Below are 26,977 nucleotides of genomic sequence, written 5' to 3' on the forward strand. Positions count from 1 at the left end.
TTTTAAGCATATGTTTCTTAGGCATAGAACCTGAAGTGCTAGGAGAAGCCCCCACTGAAGCTGAACTTGGCCTACCTCTCAAAGAAGTTTTGGAAACAGAAGGAGAGGCTCTAACTACCTTGGGAAGAGAGGGAAGAACAGTTACCTGAGAAGCCCCCACAGCCTGGCCTACCTCCTGAGAGGGCACATCCTGTAACAGTAAAGTCTCTGCCTGAGACTCCAAAGAAACTCCTGGCAAAACCTCTGGCTCCACTGAGCCTTCTAAAGAACCGACGTCCGGGACTGCGGTTCATCAACCCTAGGCTTTGCTGTTTTGTCCTTGCGCTTCTTGACGAAGCGGGCGCCGGAGCATCCGGCGGCATTTTATAATTACAACGCTTCCCAAACACTAACCTGGCACAGTCTAACCTTCTCTTAATAGTGCGTTTGTTAAATCTAGCACAAGAGCGGCATCCAACAACGCCGTGCTCAGGCCCTAAACAAGGTATACACAAAGTATGGTAATCCCTATGAGGTATCTGTTTCCCACAAGAAATACAGTTATTCACTTTTTCTGACATCCGGTTAAATACTGAGGCAAGAAAAAACCAAAATGTTCCCCAACGAGGTACTTAGCCAACTTTGATTCGGTCTGAAACTCCGACTTCAGAAAATTTCAGAACGCCAACCTGCACTCGCAAAACTGCTTCTGCATCGGACCATGCGGCAAAAAAGACTGAGGATATGACGTCGGTCATGCGCATTAGTACCCTGACGTCCTGCCGTCAGTCTAATCGCCCTGACCGACGCCAGCCATATACTTTGGTATTCGGGCCGACTGGACAGCGGACTACCCAATGGTTAGGACTGCAGCAATGTGGAATGAAGAACATCAGCATTAGATGCAAATGGTTATAAGATGTTTACATTTTCCTTTTCAGGTAAACCAATGAGCAGTACCACTAATCTTTTAATCAGCTGTACCACTCTCTCCTGATCACACACACACACACACACACAGTCACTTCCTCATTCATACCTCCATTCACTCACACATCAATCTCACTCGCCCAATCTCACATCCACACACACCCACTTCTTCATTCATTCCTGCATTCACTCACACATTGCTCTCACTCTCCCGATCACACACAGCCACTTCTTCATTCATTCCTGCAATCACTCACACATCGCTCTCATTCTCCCGATCTTTCTCATACGCACAGACCTTTGCTTTCATGCACACATTCACTCAAACATGCAGACAGACACACACACATTCATACAGGCATTCACTTACCTGCAATCAGCTGCTAAGATTTGCAGCTCCCCTGTAAGGAAGCCGTGGCTCCCCAGGGCGCTGTGGCGCACAGTTTGGGATTCAGTGCATTAAATAACGAAGCTCACACACACCACATCACATTACAAGGCAGACAGCCAAACACAGCACGAACTGAGGAGTGCTGGAAAGTGAAAGCATGCTCTGTGACCCTGGTGCAGAGATGCCAAAAATGTGTCAAAGAAGGTATGCTCCTGTGGGTATACAGAATAAAAATGTTATACCTGTACAAAAAGGCACCAATAGACACTATGCACTTTACATGTTCTGCAACTGCAAAAGGCCTTTCAGAGTATTAGCTACAATTCTTCCATTTGGGCATACTCTCAATCAGTGCCACAGTTATGCAGGCAGACTGTGGCTAGTCAAGGAGAACAGCATAAGCTGCACGTTTTAAAGATGTACCATGACAGTAAAGGGGTTTGGTATGTACTTACTAGAGACCAGCTATATTAGCTGTCTAGTACGAACATGCATCAGATATCAGTATAAGTCTGCTCTAAGCCAAATTAATAGAAAATTAAATCATGGAACTCTCTCTCACATAAAAAGTACCTGATCAAGTGCTGTTGACAGTAGTAGCCTTGTGCACAGTAAGCTCATGTTCATATTTTTTTCATGTTGCATTCTCAGTACATAATGCCAAGTTACAATTACAGAATCATCTTTTTCTTTATAGAGTATGTGGCATCCCACCCCCTGCCCCATGGTTATCCAGTACTCACCCTCATCATCTGTGAAAACATCTTGTGCAAACTGCTCCATTAGTAAATGCGTCCCCTCCCCTACCAAACCGGCAGAACAACATGACAGAAAGAGACACAAAGACAGTGCATTCAGTTGAAAAATAGACTTTATTTTACAATTTTACTAATTATGGCCATCTGGTAAAGATGAATTCATGGATACAGTGAACAAGCGGAGAACCAGCCAGCATATGTCACTATGTCACTTGCCAAACCAGATTCATGTTTAACCCTAAAAGGGCCTGTCCATATTTCTAATTAGACATGAACAGCTGCCTAAACACATCTGAGAATGGTACTGAGGTATCTAAGGATTTTACATCCCAGTTATCAACACAGCATTCTAATTTGAAAATGTTAACAGGTGACTGCCATATTACAACAACCCTTAGACAGCCTAATCCCAGAAAACATGTATGTTACAGTCATATGACTACTCAACCTAACAATCTCCAAGGACTCCTGCAGCATGTTAGCACACAAAGGATGGGCAACTCCACACTGTTCTGTTCATGTTAATACTGGCAACCCCCCCAAGTATCAGCACCCATGTGAAAACACAACAAACGGAGAAAAACTCCTTTCATGCATAAAGTCAAAGATAGCATGCCATGCAAAACAGACAAGAGCTACAGAGTGTGAGACACCGAGCTACACAGTGCGGGAATGGCAAACATGGAAAATAAAAAGCTCAGTGGCAGGTGGGACTGTCAGCATCTAGTACACATACAATGACGGTGACACACAGAACCTAGTGATGTTGCCTCTCACTTTCAGGGTTCAGTCTGTCCGGCATTCCTGTCTGTGTGGCAATCATGTCATGTCAAACCAAGGCCTTCCTTCAGGTACTCCAAGCTTCTATACTGACTGAATGGCTGTTCTAAACTAACAAGGAATATTGCATACATCCTTGCAAACTAGTTCACCAATGAAAAAGGCCTGTAAGGACTGATTCAATCCCAGCTCTTAACAAAATAAATACAAATATGATCTATTTCTATGCCCCCCACCCCCAAAAAGAAAACATTGTTAATACAAAATTCACAATTTAATGTCCAGAATATTATTTCTTGCAAGAAGATGTCAGCAACTTCAACATGGAATAATTCAAGTTACAATCTAAATACAAAGGCACTTGCGGTAATCTTCAGAAGATGTGCTAAATGCATACATTTTTGATACACACCTCCAATAAAATAATCAATTCCATTTAGCTAAAACTGCACATCAACATAACTTTGAGATTGTGAAGATTTCCTAAACTTCTACACAGGCTGTTTATGACTGTAGCCTGGATATGAGTGATGGTACTGCTATGTATGACAACAGTATTCTTTCCCTGAAAGACAAGCTGGGGCAGATGATGAAACAAAAAACTCAAATAACCAGAACGTAGCCACAAAGATGAGGTATGGCTTGAGAAGGCTACACCAGAACAGGGAAGGCACAAGTTGCAGGGTTACAGCTCCACTTTCATATGCAACAGCATAAAATCCATACGTCTGAAGGCACATGGATCCATCACCAGAAAGGAAATATTTTGTAAAAACAAGTGGGTAATATGACAGAAAACTTAGGACCACTCAGAAAGGGACCATCAAAAAGACATCTCACTCCACGAATAAATTAAGCAAACAGCTTTTTCAGTAAATACAAGTACCAACCTATTAGTATATTGTCTGGCGCAATAACCAAGGATCAGATGAATAACTGTCAGACAAAAGCCGTTCCTAGGAAAATAACAGATATGTTTCTATCAGACGGCTACAAAGGGAACCTTCTCAACAGTTTTTGGACTAGGATGATCCATCCTTTCCTTCCATTTCAGCTATTATTCCCCAAACCTCCTGTGATGCAGGGTATACAAAATGTCTTTACATGCTGCACTAGAAGAGCATAACCTAACTCTCAGCTTTCCACTTCACCCCAAGAAGTCGGCAAGTGTACTTCCTGAAAATAAAAAAACAACAAAGCAATGGCACCTGAACTATTATAAGTAAACATACACATGTGGCTTACTAGGAAATCCAACATCAGCAGAAAGGTGAAGAAGTTTGTGACACATGGGATGGCAAGATGCAAGTATGACCCAAACATCACAGAAAAAGAAGAATTCCAAGTCAAATCCCAGCAGTTGCACAAAAAAACAAAGGCTCAGAAAGTACAAACCACATCTACCAATAGGGCAGTGTCAGGCTTAAGTACAAGAAAAAAATACCGATTGCCACCCTAATGTGTGATTCCAGGGTTTAATCTAAAGACTGAAATGACATTATCTTGGAGATTCCTTCTTCCAAAGAAGGACAGCAACACTGGACTTAGTATGCATGACTAGCAGGTGCGTGGGTGGGAGGAGAATCTCCCCAAAAACTGGGGGTGGGGGCAGAGCGAGGCTTATCCTCCTGTACAAAAAGATTTATCTCAATTTTTGCAGGAATGTCAACTAAGTCTCTTTTTTCAACTACTAAATTCTTTTCTGAGTTCGCTTATGAGTGTGGATCACAAGAGTTGACTTTAGTCATGCATCCCCAAAGGGGGCATACCGCCTGGAGTCAAAGTCCGTGGCAATGGCATGATTACAATACAAAATAACCACATCAAAAACGCCCGAAATGCATGCACTCCTGAAGTGAGAACTGGAAACAACTATGCCTTTAGTGGAGTAGCCTTAACAGCATTTCCACCGTCTGAAAGGTCAGTAGATAACAATTAAGAAATCCACAAAAATTCTTCTTGGCAATTGCCAGCCCTTCCCTTCTCAGACCAAAGGAGAACAACTGCTCCTTTTTCTTAAACTTGCACACTCAGATCAGGCAGAAGAGCTGGCAATACATATCTACGATGTACAGAGCTCTTTCCCCCTTAGTTTTGGCCCTCAAAGAAAATAGGGAAATTAATGTACTTGTGTCTGGCAACACTTTTAGGAATAAATGTAAGCTTTTCCTAAGGGAAATTGGATCGATGTGCAAAAGCAGAGTGTTTTTCCTATACATGGAGTTAACAAGTCCTGTGCAGACCATCTTAAAGCCCTCCCCCTGTACTCCGTCTCCTACAGACTGCTGCACAACGATCTATGCCTAGCCTTCAAGGCATCCTCTAATCCCACACTGGATGGATATGTTGCACATCCACAAAACCAGTATTATCAGAAATATCCATTCTAAAGACCTAAACCTCATCTATAACAAACAGGAGACGCCGGAGGGAGAGGTATGCGTCTCAAAGATTAAACCTTGTCTGAACAGGCTTCCCGCCATGTGAAGCAAAGCTCATCCCTATGAACCAATGAAAAGAGGCATGGGCTGAAGCAGGTGCCAAACATTTGACAGTCAAAAGTTAGTGTGATCACCAGCCACAAAGGTAAAAAGAATGGTTGGTCTAACAGGAACCAAACCCACTTCTGAAGCTTTGTTTACCAAAACTGTAGCGATCTTTGGTGGAGGGGAGATGCATTGTAACCATAGAGAAGCTGGGCTTTTCACACATTTGTCACCACTCAGCTCTCTAGAAAATTGCATCTAGGTTTAGCGGGGTTACAGAACTATCAATGACATGGCTCATTTCTGATGCTGCAAGCCTACAGCCAGCCTTTAAAGGTACTAACTAAAGAGTCTAGGCAAATAGCAGAAGCAGCTGTGCTTCTAAAAGGCTGAATCCCTAAGGCTACAAAATAATTTTGATAGGGTTTCTAAGGCCACATACCTTCTGCCTATTGACTCCTTTATTACATCCCTTGGTTTGTCCAACTTAAGGTGTCCGCACTTCTCTCTGTGTGACTTAAGATTTTCTTGTGCTCCCCTCGCTCATGGAAGGTATACCAGCTGTATAGAACGGAATGTTTCCTACCACAGACCTTATGATTAGGCCCTTATGAACATAGCCGTTTTGTTAAAAGTGTTTTCAGGAAGCCACCAGTTTTTTTTTTTTGCCTACTCAGAAAAAAAACACATAAGTGTATGTAGTGTTTCTTGAGGGAATATGTCATAGCATATTTGCTGTTAATTAATTCATTAATTAAATTTTTACAGGCATGCTATACACCTTGAAAAAAAAATTAAAACCACAGTTAAACTGCAAGTAGTCACAGCAGACCATACACCATATAACTGCACAGAAAATGCCCACAGTGAAAAGTTCTCGCTCTATGAAGCAACAGCCAGGAAGTGGACACCCATGACCTTTTGTGAATCAATGAAATACGCTTTTTCTGCATAAATATGAGAAGACAGTGCAGACTATTCTTCATAGCCAAATGGCCTAATGATGGCCTTGGAAAAGGGCACGGACAGTCTCTGGGGTTTGTGAACACTGGCTGATCTGGAAGTCAAGATGGAAGGACTGCAATATGTGCTAGTTCTCAAGTATCAGGTAGTCTACTGAAAGAAAACATTATCCTTAGGAAGATCGTTTACTTTTTTTTACCACTTCTCTTTTTCTTTATTTCATTCAAGGCAGCTATCCCAATGCCCTAAGTTCTTTGTTGGACCTACCCACACTCCCTATAGCTCTGTCCAATGCCTATATCATATTCTGGGGACAGTGAAGATTCTAAGACAATCTGGGGGGGGGGGGCAATGATGCTCTAATTTCAAGGAGTTGTTTTTTTCATCCCACCCTGTTACTCCTCCTTCCACGTTCAATCTCTGCAGAATTCCGAGAGGCAGCATGTAGCGTTTTCCCTTGCAGCAGCTGAGCCAAGCCTCCACCCTATTTCCCTCTTTGTCCACATCTCCTATACACAATGTCCCCAACAGAGACCATTTTAGGGATACCCACAGAACCTTCCACCCATCTGGGATGGGCACACCCCATTCCTCCCTACCATTCAGTTGTCCAAAGCAGCTAATCAAACTCAGATCACCTGGGCCAGAGTCGGGGCTTTATCCTTTTATGCCACATGAGCAGCATAGGAAGATCATCATTAATTCTGTTGTCAATGTGTTAACGTAAGAGAAGGGATTTGTGCAACAGTACCGTTTCTTATTATCTCACTAGTGCTTTCATACATAAGTGTATCAGTGCACTTCTGCAGTATTTTATCAAAAAGTTGCACAAGTGAAATGTACAAAGTAATATCTGGTTCACAGCAACAACAGTTTTGGCAGTTCAAGCATCTGACTGGTCTCAGTTCAACCTATAGATGTGGAACCATACTAGCTACAATGCAAGTTAACGAACAGAGTCTTCTGCCGTTATGCAAGACTCTGCACTTGCAGTCAACGTAATGTGTGATCATGCATTCAGAGCAGGGTTGCCAGATGTTCCTATTTGAGTGAGACTGTCCAGGGATCAGCAGCCAGATTCCAAGTCCCGCACTTCCAGTTAAAATCCCTGTGAAACAGCCTCCGCTTTTTTATTGGCATGTATGCCAGTATATGAGTCAATCAAAAAATCTCAAAACAGAGCTAATTCTGTTTAATGCAGAACTGCCTGATGTTCTGCACTGAACAGAAGAGGGTCTGCTGTGTGATTTTTTTGATTGGCTCATATACCGTCATATGGCGCAATCAAAAATCGCCAAACACGGAGCTACCTGTGTTTAATGCTGAACTGCCGGATGTTCTGTATTAAAAGGCTTTTTTTTTTTTGGTCTTCACTTAGCAGGAAGGACCTTTTTTTATTTTTTTTTTTGGGTCCCTACCGGTCCAGTAAAAAACCTGGCATCTCTGATTCAGAGTTTTATTCTGTATTAATGTGCCTCAATTCCATGAAAAAGGGTCTGTTAGAGCCAGCTCACTTAAATGGCTGAAAAATAACTAAACAAATGATCAGACAAGTGCCTTACTGAACTAAAAGCATTTTGGAAATAAACAAAGCTTGTAGTAAAATCTTTTACACAATGCAATCATGGGACAGGTTTCAGCAAACGGGCATAGGAGATGGAAAATTCTATGACAAGACAGCAGCAGGAACAGAAAAGGTGATAACACGCCAGTGAATGTACACTATCAACACACGGGTGCTGTTGCAGAGGAGAGTTCCTTTCCCAGTGCAAGCAGCAAAGAACAGTTTGTCTCAAGGAATGGAGCAACAAGAAGTTCACATACTCCTGTAGCGTTCTCAGTACCAGCAGTGCAAAAGAGTTTCCACCACCAAAAACAGGACAGTGACCTTTTCTCAGTAGTAGCAGTGCAGAATCAGATTTTACCACCAGGAGTGGAATACAGAGAAGAGCCGTGGTGGTGCAGCGGTAGCGTTGTCGCCTCACAGCAAGAGGTTCTCCAGTTCGATTCTCGGCTGGAGCACCTTCTGTGTGGAGTCTGCATGTTCTCCCCGTGGTCGAGTGGCGTTTGAAAAACATGCGTAAATGGGCGTGCATTAGTTGGGCGTCGGGCTGGCAGCTCCACACCGCAAAAATCAACTGCCAATCATTAGCGGACCAGCGTTCCGCTGTGGCAACCCCTAACCGGGAAAAGCCGAAAGAAGAAGAAAAGTGGAATACAGAGAAGACCATATGTTCTGTAATGGCAATGTAGATGGAGTGTTGGCGACCATGAATGAACAGCAAAAAGGCCATACACGTGTAAACTCGCTGCTGCAGGAGCCACTAAACAAGTTCTGTGAGACTTAAGGTTATTGGCAGCATAACACTGTGGTGCTCTGGGATACAAAGAGCCAACAATTAAAAACCTCTCGGCTAAAGCACAAGAGAAAATCTCCATTAGCGCACACACATACACACACACAAGCAGCACATTCCCTCAGTGAGTTGGGTCACTTCATTATGCCAAGCAGTCTTTCATACACAAGTACACCACATTTACAACACTGCTTTACAGAGTAAATACAAAGTCTGAATGGAGTTGTGACAAACGAGATGCTTCTAGTGCAGCCCTCACAGGTATGCTGGAGATCAACTCTTGCTTAAATTTGTTTTCAATACTGTTATTTTTACAACAAAATGAGACACTACTCAGAAGCATTCCAAATGTAACTCAAGATTAAAAACGGGACTGCATCAGATGGCACATTACAAGCTTAAGGATAGCTGAAATATTCATTACGCTAGTCCCCTTTCCCCAACTCTATACACACAAGATAAAATGCCAGTAAAATAAATCTCTCTCTCAAAAGTCAGAAATGCTGCCCTTCCACCATACATCACACATTTTCTGTCTTCAACTGTGACCAAAATTTCCCACTGACATTTTGGAATTCCTTTTTACATGAAAACATGAAATATGGACGTACTCTAACTAAAGTGACCCTAATCAGTACATAATGCAGGGCCAGTTACTCACCTGAAGCACACTGTAGCGAACCCATGAAACATACCAAGCTGTGTGACATGTTTTAACACAACACAACAAAGCAGTTAAAATCTGGGTAAAAATGCTGACAAACTGTTCTGACAATCTGATCTGTAAAGGTAACACAAAGGCACAAAAAAAAAAAAAAAAAGAGAGCAGAGCAAGCCTTTCAGGCCTTTATAAATCCAACATTTAAAACTGAACTGACACAGCAGATTTTACACAATGGCCCAAGAGAAATTACTAAAAATGTCTGGCTTTTAGTTCACAGTGAAGATGCATGTTGCTGGGTGAAAAAGTAACCATAAAAATGATTTTGTAAGAATTACAACTTATGTCCTGTAAAGGAAAGTGATTAAAAATGTTTTTAGTTACTCCACTTTAAGGACCTCAATTACACCACCACAAAAACAGCAAGATGTCAGCAAGTATAAACACATCAAATGACAGGGAAAACAAGTGCTTTTGTTCTCTCATACTTAGTACTATGTGGCCGTGTGCACCAAAAGGGAATTATAAAGTCAATCTAAGCAGTTAGTTGGCAACTAACATTCAAAATCTGGCAGGAAAATTCTGGACTAGCCAAAGCCACCTGAATTCTACTTTACTGACTGTCAAACCCACTGACAGCCAGGTAAGAAAGACATTCGTTGTGTCAAACAGCAACTCAGGACTGAAAAAATGAATAAGAAAACTAAGTTTGGCTAGCACTTAGGCAGCTGAATGCACGGGAAATGGGGACATTGAGAAAGAAACTTAAATAAGTTGGTCTGCTGAGCAACAGACTTTCAAGGGCTCTGGTACAAAAGCAGGATCGACACAGTTTGGTCCAGAGATGGCTATTCCTCATAAGGCACATCACTGCAGACTTAAAGTTAGCCAACTGCAGCCATATGCTACAGCAAATGGCACAAGCTGTGAATCCTGAGTAGCTCTGAGGATAACTTGGGTCAATGTGGTAATAAAAGGGCAGTGTAAAGCCCATACATTTAAGGAAATCTACAGTGTGTCAGTCAAGGAAGAAGCAATAAACCACAAGGAAGGAAATCAGTTTCCAGTAGCACATGCTACAGAAGATACTCCAACCAACCAGCATGGAAGAAAATGGAATTTAGTGTGTCAAACTACTGAGGGTGCAAAAAAAGTAGAGCTTAAGTTATGTAACATAATTAGTGCCCAACACATGCACCCCAAATCAGTGACCAAGAAATGTACCATAAACCACAATCAGCTGGTGACAAGTGTACCCAAAAGTACAATCAGTGCCCAACATGTGTACCTCAACCCACAATGTTTTCAAAAGAAAGTACCCCCAACCACAATCAGTGCAAGTATACCTAAAGCCACAACTATGTTCTGCAAACAATCACTGCCCAAAACATGCACTCTAAACCATTGCTCCCAACATGTACCACAAACCACAAACAGTGCCCAAGAACTAATATCTGAAGTCACAATTTTGTTATCAACATCTGGACCCCAAATCACAGTCAGTGCCCACCATGTATCCCAAATAATCTCTGCCTTGCAGGTTCACATAAAGGAGCATCAAGCTGACTGACTGTCGTGTGCTTCACATTTTATATTCTTATTTCATCTGCAGTCTTCAAATCAAATCCAAAAGCTATTCCAAACAAACGTTAACACTTCATCTTTCAGAGGAAGTGCATATATAAATGGCTAGAGCCCCAAAATACAATACTGGAAAATTTCCCTCACAATGACAACAGAAGTCACAATACTGTCTTGAAATACATGTACAGCATTTCTACCTGCCAGTACCCTGGTATGGTGAATACAGATGTTGGTAATGTCCTTTGGCTGAAGAAAAGATCTGGAAGTCAGTTTTAAGATAGCAATCCAAAAGCATTAACCGAACTGCTTGGATATGGTGACCCTTCCCCAATAAAAAAAAACGTAAAACTGACTGAAATCCTCATAATGAAGACAGAGTAAGTTAAAAGGCTTTGTCTGCATAAATACCACTAACAGTAGTGACACTGCCTGCAGATTCACATCTCTGCGTACCACACACACCAATGTCCAGCTCTCCTCACTGGCAGAAAATCCATGTCTGAAACGACAGGCACTTGAATGACATTTAGAAAAATTTAGGTTAAGAGATGCTTCCTCACAGTGCGACAGAAAATTTTAAAACAAAAAACTAGATTCAAAATGGAAGGCTCTCAGGATTCCATCTCATCAGAGTCCAGTAGTGGTGGCGGTTCAAAGCTGATCACCTCATCGTATGTCATTTCTAGAAAACAGAAAGAGAAATAATTTTCCAGAGGAAGTGAATACCACTTGACACAGCATCTTACATTCACAACACTTTACATAATGCTGCCCTGCATGGTCTTCAGGACATGGAAAAGTAAAAGATCAAAGCTAGACCACTGCAGTTGCTTCTGCTCCTCCCACAGTGCTGGTTTGCACACACAAATGACAATACCTCACTTCAATTCTCCACCCTCATACAATGCAACATGGCTAGTGGTCCCTGCACTAGCATTACAAGTTCTGTTCATAAACAAGCTGTTAAATGGCAGCAGACATTTGACCTTCAACTTTCAGTTACGCCCTTCAATGCACCTGCATATAATCTGCAAAATCCACTTTTTTTTTCACAGCATACCCTTCTGCAGAACATATGATGTACTCTACAATCCTTGATGTTCTGCATCAAAATGCAGCATTTCATTTGATATACTTATGTTCATACCCAACAAAGCATGTACAGATAAATAAAGGTACAAAAGGAGCAAACACAAGGACACTGGCCAGGTTTCATAAAAAGACCCACATCAGGTTTTAGCAACTGGCCTGCTCAAAGGAAAGGTCTGCTTGGGGGTGTGTGTGAAAAAGAGGAATAAGCCATGTAGTACTGGCTTTCTTGTCATGGGGTGAGGGTGGAATGGTCATTCCTGCCCAATGGCAGATGAAACAGGCTGGGGGGATTTAGCTAGTATGGACAAAGTTAACTGGAAGAGCAAAAAGACTGCCTGGAATAGAAACCATGTTCATGGTAGCACATGCTCACAAACTGAACTGGCGTCTTAAAGAACATGTACAGGGAGTGCATTTAAAGATAAGCTGAAGTGGAAAAGCTTCCCTTACAGCCAGGATTGTGCAGTTTTAGCACATTCCTGTTTCCTCTCTGCTTGTTATAAAGATCGAATAGAAACAATGGGTCATGGAAAAGAGAGCATTAAAACAGATGTAAAAAAACATACAAGGAGCTGTATGCATCTCGTACATATTGGGGAATCTGACATTTATGGAACAAGCAACCATGGAGCACACTTGTGTTTTTATGGGGTGTCTTAAGGCAATATATTAAGTCTACATACAAAATGCATCTCAACACGCCTTTCTTCACCAAACAAACTACTGCATGTGGACACCCCTGGCCAACAATGCAGCCCAAAACACCAGCTATCCATCATCTCCACCATCATCCTGAAGTAGTCCATCCTCCCACGTGGTCTAATCTACAGTGACAATGACCTGCTTCCAGATCTCTGGAACCAGAAACAAATACAAGCCATTACTTGCTTCCAACAGCTCACCTCCTAATCTTGCTCTAGACATGCTCTCATATGGGCATATGCTGTATATGTATATGCTTGCTGACAAGTTAAAAGGTGTTTTTACCCTTGGATCTCCACTGGATGAAGGTTTTGTCAGCGGAACAGAACCAAATAAACCTAACATAGTTTTACCTTGACTTAGAGCATGTATAAGTTGCAACATTCAATTGACTGTACTCGTGCAGTACATGCACACCCACCTTATATGTAACTACTAAAAACATGGTATATAATAAAGCCATATTTAATCTGTCAGTAAACTTGATTTAAAGTGGAGTTTTTCTCCCCAGGCCTCCACTAAAAAGGGCTTACTGTCAAGTCAGGCTTTCCCTGTAAACAAATGTCAAAAAAACAAACAAAAATGCTGGGAGAACTCTGGTGGCCAAAAAATGAAACAAGTATATAGAAAGTATAAAACAGCAGTCACAGGTGCACAGCCAAGTTCATAGGGTGGTACTAGGCTATCGGCCCTAGGGCCTATACAAGCCTAGCAATAACAATTCCCTGTATATTTCTTCCCACAATATTTACTTCCCTGGACCCCTGTCTAGCAAGGTGACTGACGTGATCCCCGGGATGAATTTCCTATCTCCCATCCAATCGTCAAGGTTCCTTTTGAAGAGGGTCAAGGAGGTGTTCTGCTTGACATGTACGGCAGTCTACTCCAGAGTATGGGGAGTCTCTGGGTTAGGAACTTATCCCTCCAGCATGTTTTGTTCATGGTGATGACAAGGTTTAGATCCCTGGAACGTGTGGCTCTGAGGTATTGGGATTTCTTTAAGTGGAGCATGTCCAGCAGCTCAGGGTTTGACATGGCCTTGTATGTTAAGCAGAGATCGCCTGTGAGTAGACAATATGCCACAGAGTATAGTTGGAGATTTTTTTTAGACGGACAGCATAAGGCATCTGCTTTAGGCCTGTGATTCTTTTAGTGAGGTATTTCTGCGGCCTTTCCAGCTGTTGCAGATAAACTGTGAAGTACAAACCAAACGGTGTGTTGTACTCTATAATGGGTCTAATGAGGGATGAGTACAGTGGGACAACGACCTCCTTTTTTCTGGATGGAAAAGCCCTTTGTGATGAGGTGTGCCACATAGAAGGATTTCCTGACTGTTGTGGCAATGTGGTTATCGAAGATGAGACCACTGTCCACCTGTGTCCCTAAGTCTCTCATCACACTTTCGGTGTCTAGTGTACTGCCACCTATGTGGCAATTCTTGGGTACATGTTTTTTCCCAAAGGGGATAACTATACATTTCTTGGCATTAAGCTTGAGCCTGTGGCTCTGGCACCAAGCATCTGTTTCTGTAAGGCCTTTTTGTAGAATATCCACATCATTTGGGGATTCAATAATGGCTCCCAGTTTGCAGTCATCTGCGAACTTTGTTAGCCAGAGTCCCTTAGCGTTGGCCTGTACTTCAGAGAAGTAGATGCCAAACAAGAGCGGTCCCAGGACTGAACCCTGAGGTACTCCACTTGTCTGGAGTGTGGGTTCTGTCAGTAAGCCAGTTAGCAACCCATCGAGTGATGTAGGGATTTATGCCCAGCTTAGTAAGTTTATCTATGATTCCAGAGTGGGGGATGGTGTCGAAGGCCTTGGTGAGGTCCAGATAGGCTGTGTGGACCGCCTTAACCTCGTACACAGATCTGGATACTGATTCGAAGAAGTCAATAAGGTTCAGGAGACAAGACTGGCCCTTCACGAACCCAGACTGGGTGCGGGTCAGTAAGCCAGTTAGCAACCCATCGAGTGATGTAGGGATTTATGCCCAGCTTAGTAAGTTTATCTATGATTCCAGAGTGGGGGATGGTGTCGAAGGCCTTGGTGAGGTCCAGATAGGCTGTGTGGACCGCCTTAACCTCGTCCACAGATCTGGATACTGATTCGAAGAAGTCAATAAGGTTCAGGAGACAAGACTGGCCCTTCACGAACCCAGACTGGGTGCGGTCCAGTGTTTGAAGGTTGCCAATGTCTTTGTTTATATGTTCCATGATAATGCATTCCATGCCCTCATGCCCTTCCAGATCAGGCTCATCAGACTGATGGGACGGTAGTAGCTGGGATCCAAGGTAGATCCCCCCTTGTGGAGTGGGATAACTGTAGCTGTGCACCACTCAATGGGCGCAAAGCCTGAGGTGAGGCTATGATTAAACATGACACTTAGGTGAGGTGCCAGTTCATTTTGTAGTTCATGTAGTACACAGCCCGGGACGTCATCTGGTCCCATGGATGCTGTATTCTTAGCTTTGGAGAGTGCGGTTTCTACCTGTGTGGCTGTGATTACCGGAATTTGGCAATCTTTGGTATTGAGATGGGCCCTTTAGGGGGTGAGAGGGGGGTGAAGTTGACACTAAATCGATCTGCCAGGATATTGGCAATATCCTTGGGATCAGTATATTTAATGCCATTCTGTTGTAGCCAGAGCAGATATGAGCATTGCCATTTAGATTCTTGACATAACTACAGAATGCCTTCTGGTTGTCTTTGGAATCTTTGGCAATTTTATTTTCGTAACTAACTTTGGAGGATTTTATGAAAGATCTCAGCTTCTTACTGAGGCTGGTAAGGGAGTTTTTTGCATCCTGGGATTTTCCTCTTTTCTGCAACAGTTTCTTCCTTCTGTTGTATAGTTTGTTTATAGCAGGGGACCACCAGATTGACTTCCTTTTTTTGGAGGAGAGCATCTTGGGTTCTATTTGGGATGGCACAATTCATGCACGAGTGGATGTACTCGTACAGTGCCTTAGTGTAGGATTCAGCAGTCGAACATTCAGCTCCCGTCAGCAAGGGTGTCATGAAGTTTGTCACTTCTGACTTCAGTAGCATGAAGTTGGCTTTGGAGAAGTTTTTTACAGAGGTTTCCTTATTGGGAGGTGGGGGTGGGATGTGGATGTCAAGGTTGATTAGCTTATGGTCAGATCTGAACAATAAGGGGGTGACCACTGGTGTGGAGCATCTATCTCCCATGTTGGTAATGACCAGGTCTAGGATATTGGAGCCCTTGGTGGGACAATGGATTAGTTGATCCAGGGCGTTGTAATTTATGAATTCCAAGAACCGTTGGGAAAAGGTGTTGGTACCCAAGTAATTTTCCCAGTAAATGGCGAAGTAGTTGAAATCACTTAGTATAAGGGTGTTTGGTTGTATCTTAATATTTTCCAGTATGTTTGGAAAGGTGTAGTGAGAATCTTGGAGCATGGTGGGGGATCTGTAGCAAGCTACAATTTGGACTGCAGTCTTACCTAGTGTTAGTTGCACCTGGAGAATTTCAGATGCATTGTATTGGGCAACTAGCCTGGAGGTGTGGATATCCTTGGTGAATATGGACACTCCTCCACCTTTACTGTTTCAGTCTTGGTTTGGTGGCTGGAAAGTGTGGTAAGAGTTGTAGCCTGGTATTGCAGGGGTGCTCTCTGGAGCCTTGAACCAGGTCTCAGTTACTGCACAGATATTGATGTTCTCCATTTTTAGGAGTGCATTTTAAGTGTAGACTTCTAGCACTGTGTAGCATTACCATGCTTGTATCTGTTACGGTGGTGGTTTTGTCCTTTGAACCTTGCCTAAAAAAGTGATAAAAAATGAGAAAAAAAAATGTAAAAAGCTCACTTTAATAACATACAATGGCATGTGCGCTTCTTCAGACCAACTTAAATTCAACAGCAAAGAAACATTTAAGTACACTAAACTTAATAGCATAACTAATCAGAAGGCTGCAAGCTAGTCCACTCACAAAACGTATCACGTGATCACAATAGATCCACTCAGCAACTCTCATTCATCACACCTCCAAAACCAGTTCAAACTTAAAAGCTATAAATAACATACAAAAACAATAAACCTAAAACCTTATCTAAATAGTTTCCGTAATTTCAACACAGGGCATAAAGGTAAATATTCATTTAGACCGGACTCTCTATTGGCCCACAATGAAATAATCCACTACAATCACATACAGAAAGATAGCTCTTGTAATGCAATTGCTAACATATAGCTACTGGGTCACGATCATCATTTTAAATTTATGGTAATAGGTTGTTTGAGATGGAACAGATAAGTTATTTGGTGAATAAATCAGAGTCTCGTGAGTTACAGTGGATTATTTTGTTGCAGGCCAATAAAGGGTCCAGTCTAAATGAATATTTACCTTTTCTTTTACCTATTCTCGACACAGGGGCTAAGACCTGGTCCCACCCTGTGTGTTGAAGTACCAAACCACTGACATATTATTAATTTGAAATGCAACAGTCCCCAGAGGCAGAAAGCTGTCCAGTTCTTGCAACACTAGAAGAACCGCTCTCAACTCCAGTACACTGATATGCAACTTGGTCTCTAGGTGCGCCCACATGCCTTGGACTGTCCGACCCACACAATGCCCCCCCCCCCCCGACCAAACTGGAAGGCGCCCATGGTCAACGTAGCATTCGGGGATGGAAGAACGAATGGGCATCCTTGAGTAACTTCTGTGAAGTCACCAAAGCAGAGACTCCTTGCACACATGAAACAGTCTGATGGTAAATTCAGAGGATTCCTCAAAAGTGACCATTGGCCCGCTAATGTCCATTATGATAGCTGCATGTGAAAACATGCCATGGACAGAAGGGTTATAGTGACCGCCATTGAGTCTACTGTTTTGAGAACTAAGCTGGCTGGAGGCTTTGGAATGGACAAAATTTGGCTGATGCAAAATCTCAAGTTTGATACCCTGTCTGTCATCAGGTAAGCATAAGATGTCCTTCTGTCCAGGCGGGCTCCAGTGAAGTCTATGGCTTGTACCAGGTCCAAATGAGACTTCTGTATGTTGACGGTTATCCCCAGGATTGGGGCCAAATTGAGAAAGCAATCCCTGGCATGAAGGAATAGATGCCTGGTTGGAGTGGTCAGAAGCCAGTCGTCCAGATATGGAAATATCTGATAACCTTGCAGTTGGAGATGAGCTACAACCACTGCTAGACATTTGGTGAACACCCTGGGGGCTGAGGTGAGACCAAATGGAAGTGCTGTGAACTGGTAAGCGACTGGCTCCCAGCCTGAAATGCAAAAAAACACCTGGAGCGCCTGTCCATTTTTATATGATAGTATGCATCCTTTAGGTCTATAGGGCACATTCAATCGAACATCTTCAGAAGAGGTAAAATGGACTGAATCGTGACCATTCTGAACTTTGTGTGCTTCACTGACTTGCTCAGAGAGGTCAGATCCAGGACAACTTGCAAGTCTCCTGGCTTCTTGGGTATTAAAAAGAATCTGGAGTAAATTCCTGATTTGATCAGGGAGGGGGGGGAGCCTCTTGGATGACTCTTTTTTGCAGCAACGCAGCCAATTTTTACTTCTTTGGTGGAACATCAGGGAGGTGATGCCTTTGTTTGGATGTTTCGGAACAGAGAACGAAGTATCCTCTGGATACGATCATTAGCACCCAAATGTTGTTTGTGATGGCCTCCCAGGTTTCTGGGTGCAAGGAGAAACTTACCCCAACTGCCTCCAGAGGAGGGCAGTCAGGCAACTGTTCAGGATTGCTGGAAGGGCTTGTCCTGGAAAAGTTTCCAGCGACCCCTGATTTTGTGGACCCCCTCGGCCACGTAGGCGGCATCTCCCATTTTCACTTATATCCCCCTCTGCCCCAGGGGGGAAAAGTCTCCTTGAGTGTCCTAGAAAGGACCCTGCGACTTCTGAAGCCATATCTTCTTACTCTCAAGCTGTTTGCTGGAAAAGGTCCTTTGTGGTGTGCAAAAACACATTCCAACAGCAGACAGGGTCTTACCATCCTTTTCACTCTGGGTTAAAGTGTCACAGACTGTGGGCCCAAACAAGGTGGAGCCATCAAAAGGGACACTAATAAAGGACTGTTTGAAATGCTCTGCAAAATCGCACAGCCTCATCCAGGCATGGCACCATATGGCAATGCTGGAACCGGCCTCCCTTGAGGTACCCTCTGCAGCAAGAAAAATTAACCTCATGGAAGCATTGGCTAAAGAATGTAGGGTGGCCAACCCTGGAGGAAAAGGACTCCTGTTAGTCAGCAGACATCGACCCCAGGACTCAGCTAGAAAGTTCCTAGACTAAGTCCCTTTGTAGCCTGGTAAACAGTTCAATGTCCCAGAGTGTAAAAGTAGACAAGGCATAAACTCTTGTCAAACCTGTCCAATGCCCAGGATTCTCTATTCATTGGGTAGATAGAAGAGCTTTCCTGGGCCAGCTCCTTGCTGGTGGTTGCCGCAACAACCATGGTATCTATGAGGATACCATTGGTCCAGAACGATTTGCCAACAGTTGCACTTAAAATCTTGTCTGCGTATTTAGGGATAGGTTCCACTGTATGTGGTTCCTTCTAAGCCCTTGACGGTACCAGCTGAATGAGCTGGTTAGACAGAGGGGGTGGAGGTTTACACACACCAAGGCATTCGATGGGACGGACCTGAAAGCCTCCCACAGTACCGATTCCTCCAGGGAAGGGTCTGGGGCAGAACAACCACCCCTCTGGTGAAGGATTTCAAGAATGTCTCCAAATGAGACCACGTCAGGTGATGATTTTGGACACCCTCCTTCCTCACAATTAGTATCGGTAGTGAGCGACTCTGTAGGGGAATCAATGGGCCTCCTTTTACACAACCTCTTCAGATGGACCTCCTTGATGGGGTACTCTTGGTGGGGTGTTGGAAGAAGCCTATGGATCCACCGAGGGAAGTGTGTGGAGGCTTTCTGGGACCAGATATCCACACGGCAGCTCAGAGACCATGGACACAAGTCCGGTACGAGGAGGGGGTGGTTCTGTGGGGGCAAGGGCTGAGGGTCTCCTTGGAACAGAGAGAACCCTCTCAACCACCTCGAAAGTGGAAGGGCTCCAGAGACACCTGAAGCTGTCCCGGCGGTGCAGAGAGTACCAGAGCAGACAGCTCCCAGACAGTTTGGGCCTCCCGCTCCGAGGGAGGATTTGAAGCCAAGCTGCTGAAGGCCGAAGCTCTGAGGGGAAGAGATGGCTCCAACAGCTTTAGAGTTGACGTCAACCCCCACAGAACAGGCCTCGGTGCTATGGCTCCAAGATATGCTCAGAACCAAAGTAGATGGAGCACAGAAAGTTGGGGATGAAAAGGAAATCTCTATCGGCTCTGACACGCTGGCACTGGGAACCAATGGAACCGACGACTCCAAAACCAAGGGTCGGCTGGAGGAGTCGTCACCAGCTGGAAAGGGGAAACTCTCGCGGATAAAGATGTGGATGGAGCAGACACAAGCCCCATCTGGATCTGTGTCTCGAGGAATTGCCTCATGAGCTTGTTGACATCCTTGGAGGTCAGGTTTTGGGAAGACCTAGAAGAAGTTGTCGACAGAAGTCTGGAGGATCTCCTGGGGGAAAAGGAAGGAGATCTCCACACATGTCCTGTCAGTGTTGACCCAGGAGACGAACTACAGTAGACAATGCCGTAGAAGCATCATTCAGCCCCAGGACAACAGGTGATGACTGGGGTGGAGGAGGAGTAGCAGCAACTGAGCTCGGAGCAGACCGAGTCGTTTCTGATGATTTTGCCTTTTTCCTAGGCGATTCAGAGGAAGATCACACTGGAGAAGGTCTCCTGGCCTCCTGGGACTCCCTGAACTTTTTATGAGGGGGTTGAGCCCCTGAAGTAGAAGGCATCCTCGAGGTGGAGGAAGGCGGGAGGGAGCAAATCTTTTAACACCAGTTTGCTCCTCCTATCCACCAGAGACCAAGGATGGAAAGCACTACAGACTCCGCAAGGTTAGGCCCCAAGCAGTAAACATACTCCCTGTGGGCGTTAGAGGAATCTTCCACCCACAGGAAGTGCACTTTTTAAACCCTAAAGATTTTTGTTCAGACATAATGGAACACAACAAAAGAGAATTAAGTTTTTTTTTTTTTAAATAGAGAAGAAGAGAAACGCTAATGCAGAAAACATGAAAAGCTAGATAGGAAACACACAGTAAAAGAAAGATCAGAAAAATTACCACTAAAGAATTAAAAGGATACTAGGTAAGGAAAAAAAAGGCTTATAAGCACTTATGACCAATATAAACTAGGAGAAGCTCAAGACCAACAGGACTTGAAGAACAGCAAATGAGATGTGAGGTATTCTAAGGGAGCAGGGCATTATGGGTACCAAGGAGGAGCTCAAGTCAGGAAACTCGAGCTAAAAAAAGTGGCTGGTCGGTTCAGAGGATCAGAACCAATACCCACAGTTTAATGAAATGAAGAGGTCAACATCAGATACAACAGTTACATTTCTCATGAAACAGCGAACATAATTAAAAGAAAGTATATACAGGAAAGTATTTAGATCAACAAATATAAGTCTATACAGTTGTTTTAGTTGTAAAACCTTCCAGAAGCAAATACTGTATATAAAAAAAAAAAAAAAAAAAAAAACAAAACAAAAAAAACCTTACATTTCAGTAAAGAAAATTTTCATGGAGTTCAAGATACGTAATGAAGTTATAAGATTATGCAGGAAGGTAGATTTTGGTATTGTATAGGTTTGTAAAGAGTTTGAGATATATACTACAGTCATAAAATAATGTAGGAGGGAATGGAATACATTAATATTGCATAGGAGGATAGTGGTTATTGCATATGACAGAGAGAGCATGGCACAAAAGACTGTCTGTATTTAGTCTGCCTGTTCCAAACTGGTGTACCCAGAAGGTTTATAACCTGGGTAAACAGGAGATGTATGAGAAGGGCAAAGCGGTGGATGGGGGCATCTAGAAAAAAGAGCAAAATCAACAGTGTTTGGGGGGGGGTGAAAAGGGATGTATTAATTCAAGTGCAGGAGGGAAAGTTGTCAGGGGTGTAATTATACATAACATACAGGAGATGCTGAGATGGGGCAGTTATGCAGCTTTATATATTTACACAAGAAAACAAACAATCTTAACATTCACATTTATAAAATTATCATCAATTCAACCTTACATAAATTGATCAATTCCTACCTTCCCCCTAAACCTCATTCCCCCTCCAAAACATTAATGTGAAAGCAATGTTCCCACAATTTCCATTTTTCTTTCTATGTAATTTGCTCCTACCCTTATCTGAAGGTCCCACTTCCTGTTCTTTTTTTCTCTGTTACAGTATTCACTACTTTAAATACAGTTGGTTTAAACTCTGATTTCCATTTTCTAGCAATTGCTATTTTGGCAGCTACCAGAATTAAACTCAACAAGGCCTTACTATGTCTAGGCAATTCAGATCTTGATTCCCAGCTCAAAAAATCACTTCCTTAATTTCGCCCATCTGCTCACCCAATATTTCTGAGAGAATACTCTGTGTGGAATTTTTTATAGTCTGCCAAATCATTACACTCCCACAACATATGTTCCCAGTTATCTCTTTCTTCCTCGTCACACCTTCAACATTTGCTATCTACCTAAGGGAAAATTCTTTCAAGTCTTCTTGGGGTATACATATACCTGTGTAAACACTTTCAAACTCAAATCGTGAATCTAATTGACTTTGTTGCATATTAGGGAGCCATACTACCATGCAACTACCATGCACTACCTCTACAACATCCTCACCAACACTTTGCTCCTCCACTTTCTGTGCCTCACTTACAATTTCACCTCCCTCCACTCACTCCATGTCAAACACTTCCAATCACCTACACTCCCACGCACCACCCTCCACTCTCAGTTCCACACTTACAGTAACATAAGCCCACAACTCTTCAACCACTCAACCTCTCTCCTCTCAAACACTTACACACCCACCATCAAACATTCCCAACACCAAAATACCTCAACCTAACAAACAAATCTAAACTTCTCCTTCACTCCATCACCCAAATTAAACTCCAATCTGACATCCACCCCAACCTAGGCCCCAACAGCAGCTATGCTCAGCATCTACTAACCTCTACATGCCCTACTCCCACCACCTGTACTCAACCTATTTCTCACTCACATCCCTACCCCCCCCCTTTCAAAAAGCCTCCAACTCAGATTTACTCCTGTTAAACCTCAAGCTCCAAAGCATCGTAAATAAGACCAGTGACCATGCTACCCTATCCACCTACTCACCAGATATAGCTGTGATAACAGAAACCAGGCTAAAGCCCCACATTAAGGATAATGAAATTCTATCGGTAGGTTATAACATCATAAGAGCAGTCAGAATCAACAAACGTGGAGGGAGTCCTGCAGTTATGTTCAAAAATACCCTCAAATTAGGCCAACTAAATTGCACTCCTCCCAAGCTACCCAACTCTGAAATATTAATTACCAGCCTTGAAATCAACCCCAACAAAGCAATAATAATAATCGCCACCTACCTCCCTCCCAGCAATAACCTACCTACTACAGAAATCTACTTTCATGGGCAACCACTAAATTTACCCAAGAAACTATTGTTCTAGGTGACTTCAAAGTGGATTGGCACTCCTGCACTTCTGATACCCCACCCAACTTTATAAATCTGTTCAACTTCACCCAAACAATAAACTACCCAACTCGTATTAACAAACGCTCTAACAAGCAGTCAACATTAGACTCTATCCTAACCAACAAATCTAACCTAGGCTTCTTAGCCGGATGCCTACCTGACTCCCTCAGTGACCACTACCCAACTTTTCTTTACAGGAAACACATGTATACCCCAAAGTAACATCCTCTACAAACATCACCTCTGAGAAAAATTTCTCACCCACTATTTTCAACCTTCTGCTACAACAATGTAACTGGTCCCCACTTAAACTACAATTAGATAATGCTGTTCAGTACTTCAATGAAACCTTCCTTACAATTCTCAGTAACCTTGCCCTTACTAGGACTAAGCCCCCCCTCTATGGAAAGACAAGAAAACCAATAACTAACATAGACAAGAAAGCCCCCCCAGCTATCAGCAATCCAAAAAACAAATCTGACCACCTGAACTATCAACAGCCAAGAAACTTAAAAAAAAAAAAAAAAAAAAAAAATAAAATAAAAAACAAAAAACCTTACTATCACTATCAAAAAAAAAAAAAAAAAAAAAAAAACAAAAACAAAAAAAAAACAACATTCCCCAACACCAACTCATCCCAGGTCATCCCTCCTCCCCCCCCCTACTCCCTCAAATGGCCTCCTCCTCCCTATCTCAACTCCTCACTAACACCAATGTCACACCCACCGCATCAAACTCTACAACCAACACCCCCAGTCCCTTGTCTCCACCTCTACAGACACCACACAGCCCTTCTCCTTTTCACCGATACAAACTAAGTACATAAAAACCCTCTTGTCCAAACTCAAAACATGCTGCACAGCTGCAGACAAACTCACAAATGATTTCTAAAACTTGCTGCCCCCTTCAATCGCATACCCCATTTCAATACTGATCAACTGCTCTACTAAAGAACATTACGTCCCACTCATTTGGAAAGTACCTCATATTACTCCTCTCCACAAAGGTGGCCCCTCCAAAGAACTAACCAACTATCTTCCCATAGCCATACCCCCCCCTCGCAAAAATTCTAGAAAAATGCATCCACAACCAGCTCATAAACTACTTCCTAAACAATAACCTCCATTCCAACTCTCAACATGGTTTCAAACCAAAACACAGTAACAGCACAGCCCTCCTAACCTTCACTAGTGCCATTCACCATCTCATAAACGAAGGCCAGCATGTCTCTTCCATATTTCTCGACATGTCTAAAGCCTTCAATACCATATCCCACCAGCCTCTACTAAACAAATTATCTTCCTATGGCCTCAGTTTACCCTCACTAACTTGGTTTCACAGCTATCTTTCCAACCATCAACAGGCTACAAAGTGGGAACCCCCCCCCCACTCCCCATCTCTGCGGGTGTACCACAAGGTTCTATTCTTGGTCCACTTCTCTTCATCATATTCACAAACAATCTCAGTACAGCAACCCAACATGCCTCCATAGTACAGTATGCAGATGATGCCACTCTTATCTGCTCAGCACCCTCACCCCAAGTTCAGGACATTGAAACCTACCTCTCCCAACACCAACTCATTTTAAATCCCAACAAAACAAAAATCATAGTTTTCTGCAACAAACAATCCAAGACTTCCAAGCTCCCTCTGTCAATCATCTCTGCAAATGGTACCAAAATTGCCCCTACTAACCAAACTAAACTTCTAGGTCTTACCATAGACCACCTCAAATTTGACATACATATTTGCCCAAGCCAGCAAAAAAGTCCACATAAAACTAGGCACCCCTTACAGGGCCAAACCATTCTTAACCCCCAACGCCAGGCTAGCCACTGCTCGCATACACCTTCTATCTAGTCTTCTCTACATCTCTCTCATATTTACTAACCTTAGAAAACCTGACCTCAACAATCTAGAATGATGCTACCACAAACTTGCTAAATTCGCAACTAATCACCCACACAGGTCTCACCACTGCTCAGCTCTTTCGATACTAAATTGGCTAGAACTCCCCAACCTTCTATCTCTCAATCAACTGCCCTTAGCCCACAAGATAATCTACCATCCCAAAAACTGCCCTGCAGTTAAATCACTCCTAAAGGAACACCTTATTAGTCACTGCTATGCTCCTGCCGCTCCCCAGGGTAATCTACTTCCCCGGTCTTATTTTACCTTTCCCACCTGACCCTCTAACATCCCTACCATAAAGCTTATATAGTGTTTGCTCTTTCTACACAGTAATTTATACAGTTCTACTGATTATACTACAATTGCTACTACTTGGTTGTTACTACCACAGTAATTTGTACAGTTCTACTGATTACATTACAATTGCTACTACTTGGTTGTTACTACCACAGCAATTTGTACAGTTCTACATATTTATTGCATTTACTTCTACTGTTTGTGCATTACTACTGTTGAGCTTCCCCCTGGGTCTGCACTAAGCAACAGGATCTCGCCTTGTACTGTTTAATGATGCTATAAAATAATTAAATTGTACTAGTTTCGTGCTGTTAATATGATTTGTTTTTCTTTTTTTTTCCCTTTCTTTTGTTATTATTATATATCTCCCTGGGTCTCCTCTGAAAACAGGCCTCTGGCCCAGTCGGACATACCCGGTCAACACATGTAATAAATAAAATACAATACACATGCCCTCCCATTGTTTCCTTGAGAACTGCTTAACCAGTTTCTCTTCCCAATCTTTTCCAAACTCCTCTGATGGACTCCTATAGTTACTGTGCAATATTCTACATGTCCTACTAATTGTCTGTCTGTATTTTTTTTTTTAAGAGCAGCTTCTGTTCTAGATTCAACTAAAAATTTTACCAATGCAGGTCTTTCACTTAAGATCCCCCTTATCCCTTTCTCTTTACCTAAATTCTTGATATCAAACACTGATAGAGATGCATTCTCTAGCCTGCAGTCCAAATGTTTTCTTGGACACTTACCACTCTATTACCTTTTTCTCTCGCTAGTTATTTGCTCCCAATACCTTGTTTCCTTTCCACCTCTGCAGAAAATTCCAGCTCCCCTCTTTTCTATTTTCTGTACTCCTAATTGCAGTCATCCTTATCAGCAGCCTTTCTTCATTCTTGTGTTGGCTTAGTTCTTAGAATATGTTATGCTGCTTTACAGATATATCATCATGTTGGGTGTTGTTATTCTCCATTAGGATCTGCATCTAAAACCCCACTGTCTCCGTATTTCTTGAACCCCCCCCCACTTCATCATCATCTCTTTCCACTTAGAATTATAATTTTCTGCTTGTATGTGAGCCTTAAATGTGTAGCTCTAACATATTTCAAATCAGGTAATCCTAAACAACCTTGTTCAACTTATCCCACTTGACCCTTTCCCTCCCAGATAAAATCCTTCAGATTATTACTGTCCACCACTTCTCCCCTGGTTGATAAAAAATATGTCTGACTTGTATATAAAACAAAAGGGACTAAAACCATTTTCATTGCTTGCATCTAGTAATCCATATTTATAAACACGAGCTTCCAGTTTTTCACTTTCAGTATTATCCTTGGTTTAGTCTCTTCCCACATATTCTTAGCTGCCATAACAGAATCCTTTTTAACAGATGCTCCTAAATACTTCATTTTATCATGTCCCCATGACTATGGGTACTGCCTTGTTTTATTCTTCATTAATTTTATAACCCCAA

General features: G+C 42.8%; 1 protein-coding gene across 2 annotated transcripts in view; it reads right to left on the reverse strand.

The window, feature by feature from the left end:
• Positions 1-10,881: 10,881 nt before the first annotated feature.
• MAPK14 (mitogen-activated protein kinase 14) overlaps positions 10,882-26,977 on the reverse strand; it is a 1,171,379-nt gene continuing 1,155,283 nt past the window's right edge. For both annotated transcript variants that reach the window (XM_044076538.1, XM_044076537.1), the window contains exon 12: positions 10,882-11,571. In XM_044076538.1, the coding sequence (XP_043932473.1) occupies positions 11,501-11,571 (71 nt within the window). In that variant the 3' untranslated portion in view covers positions 10,882-11,500. The remainder of the gene's footprint in view (positions 11,572-26,977) is intronic.

Source organism: Protopterus annectens, chromosome 7.part0 (assembly GCF_019279795.1).
Source record: "Protopterus annectens isolate FY-2018-M chromosome 7.part0, PAN1.0, whole genome shotgun sequence".
Classification (NCBI taxonomy): Eukaryota; Metazoa; Chordata; order Ceratodontiformes; family Protopteridae; genus Protopterus; species Protopterus annectens.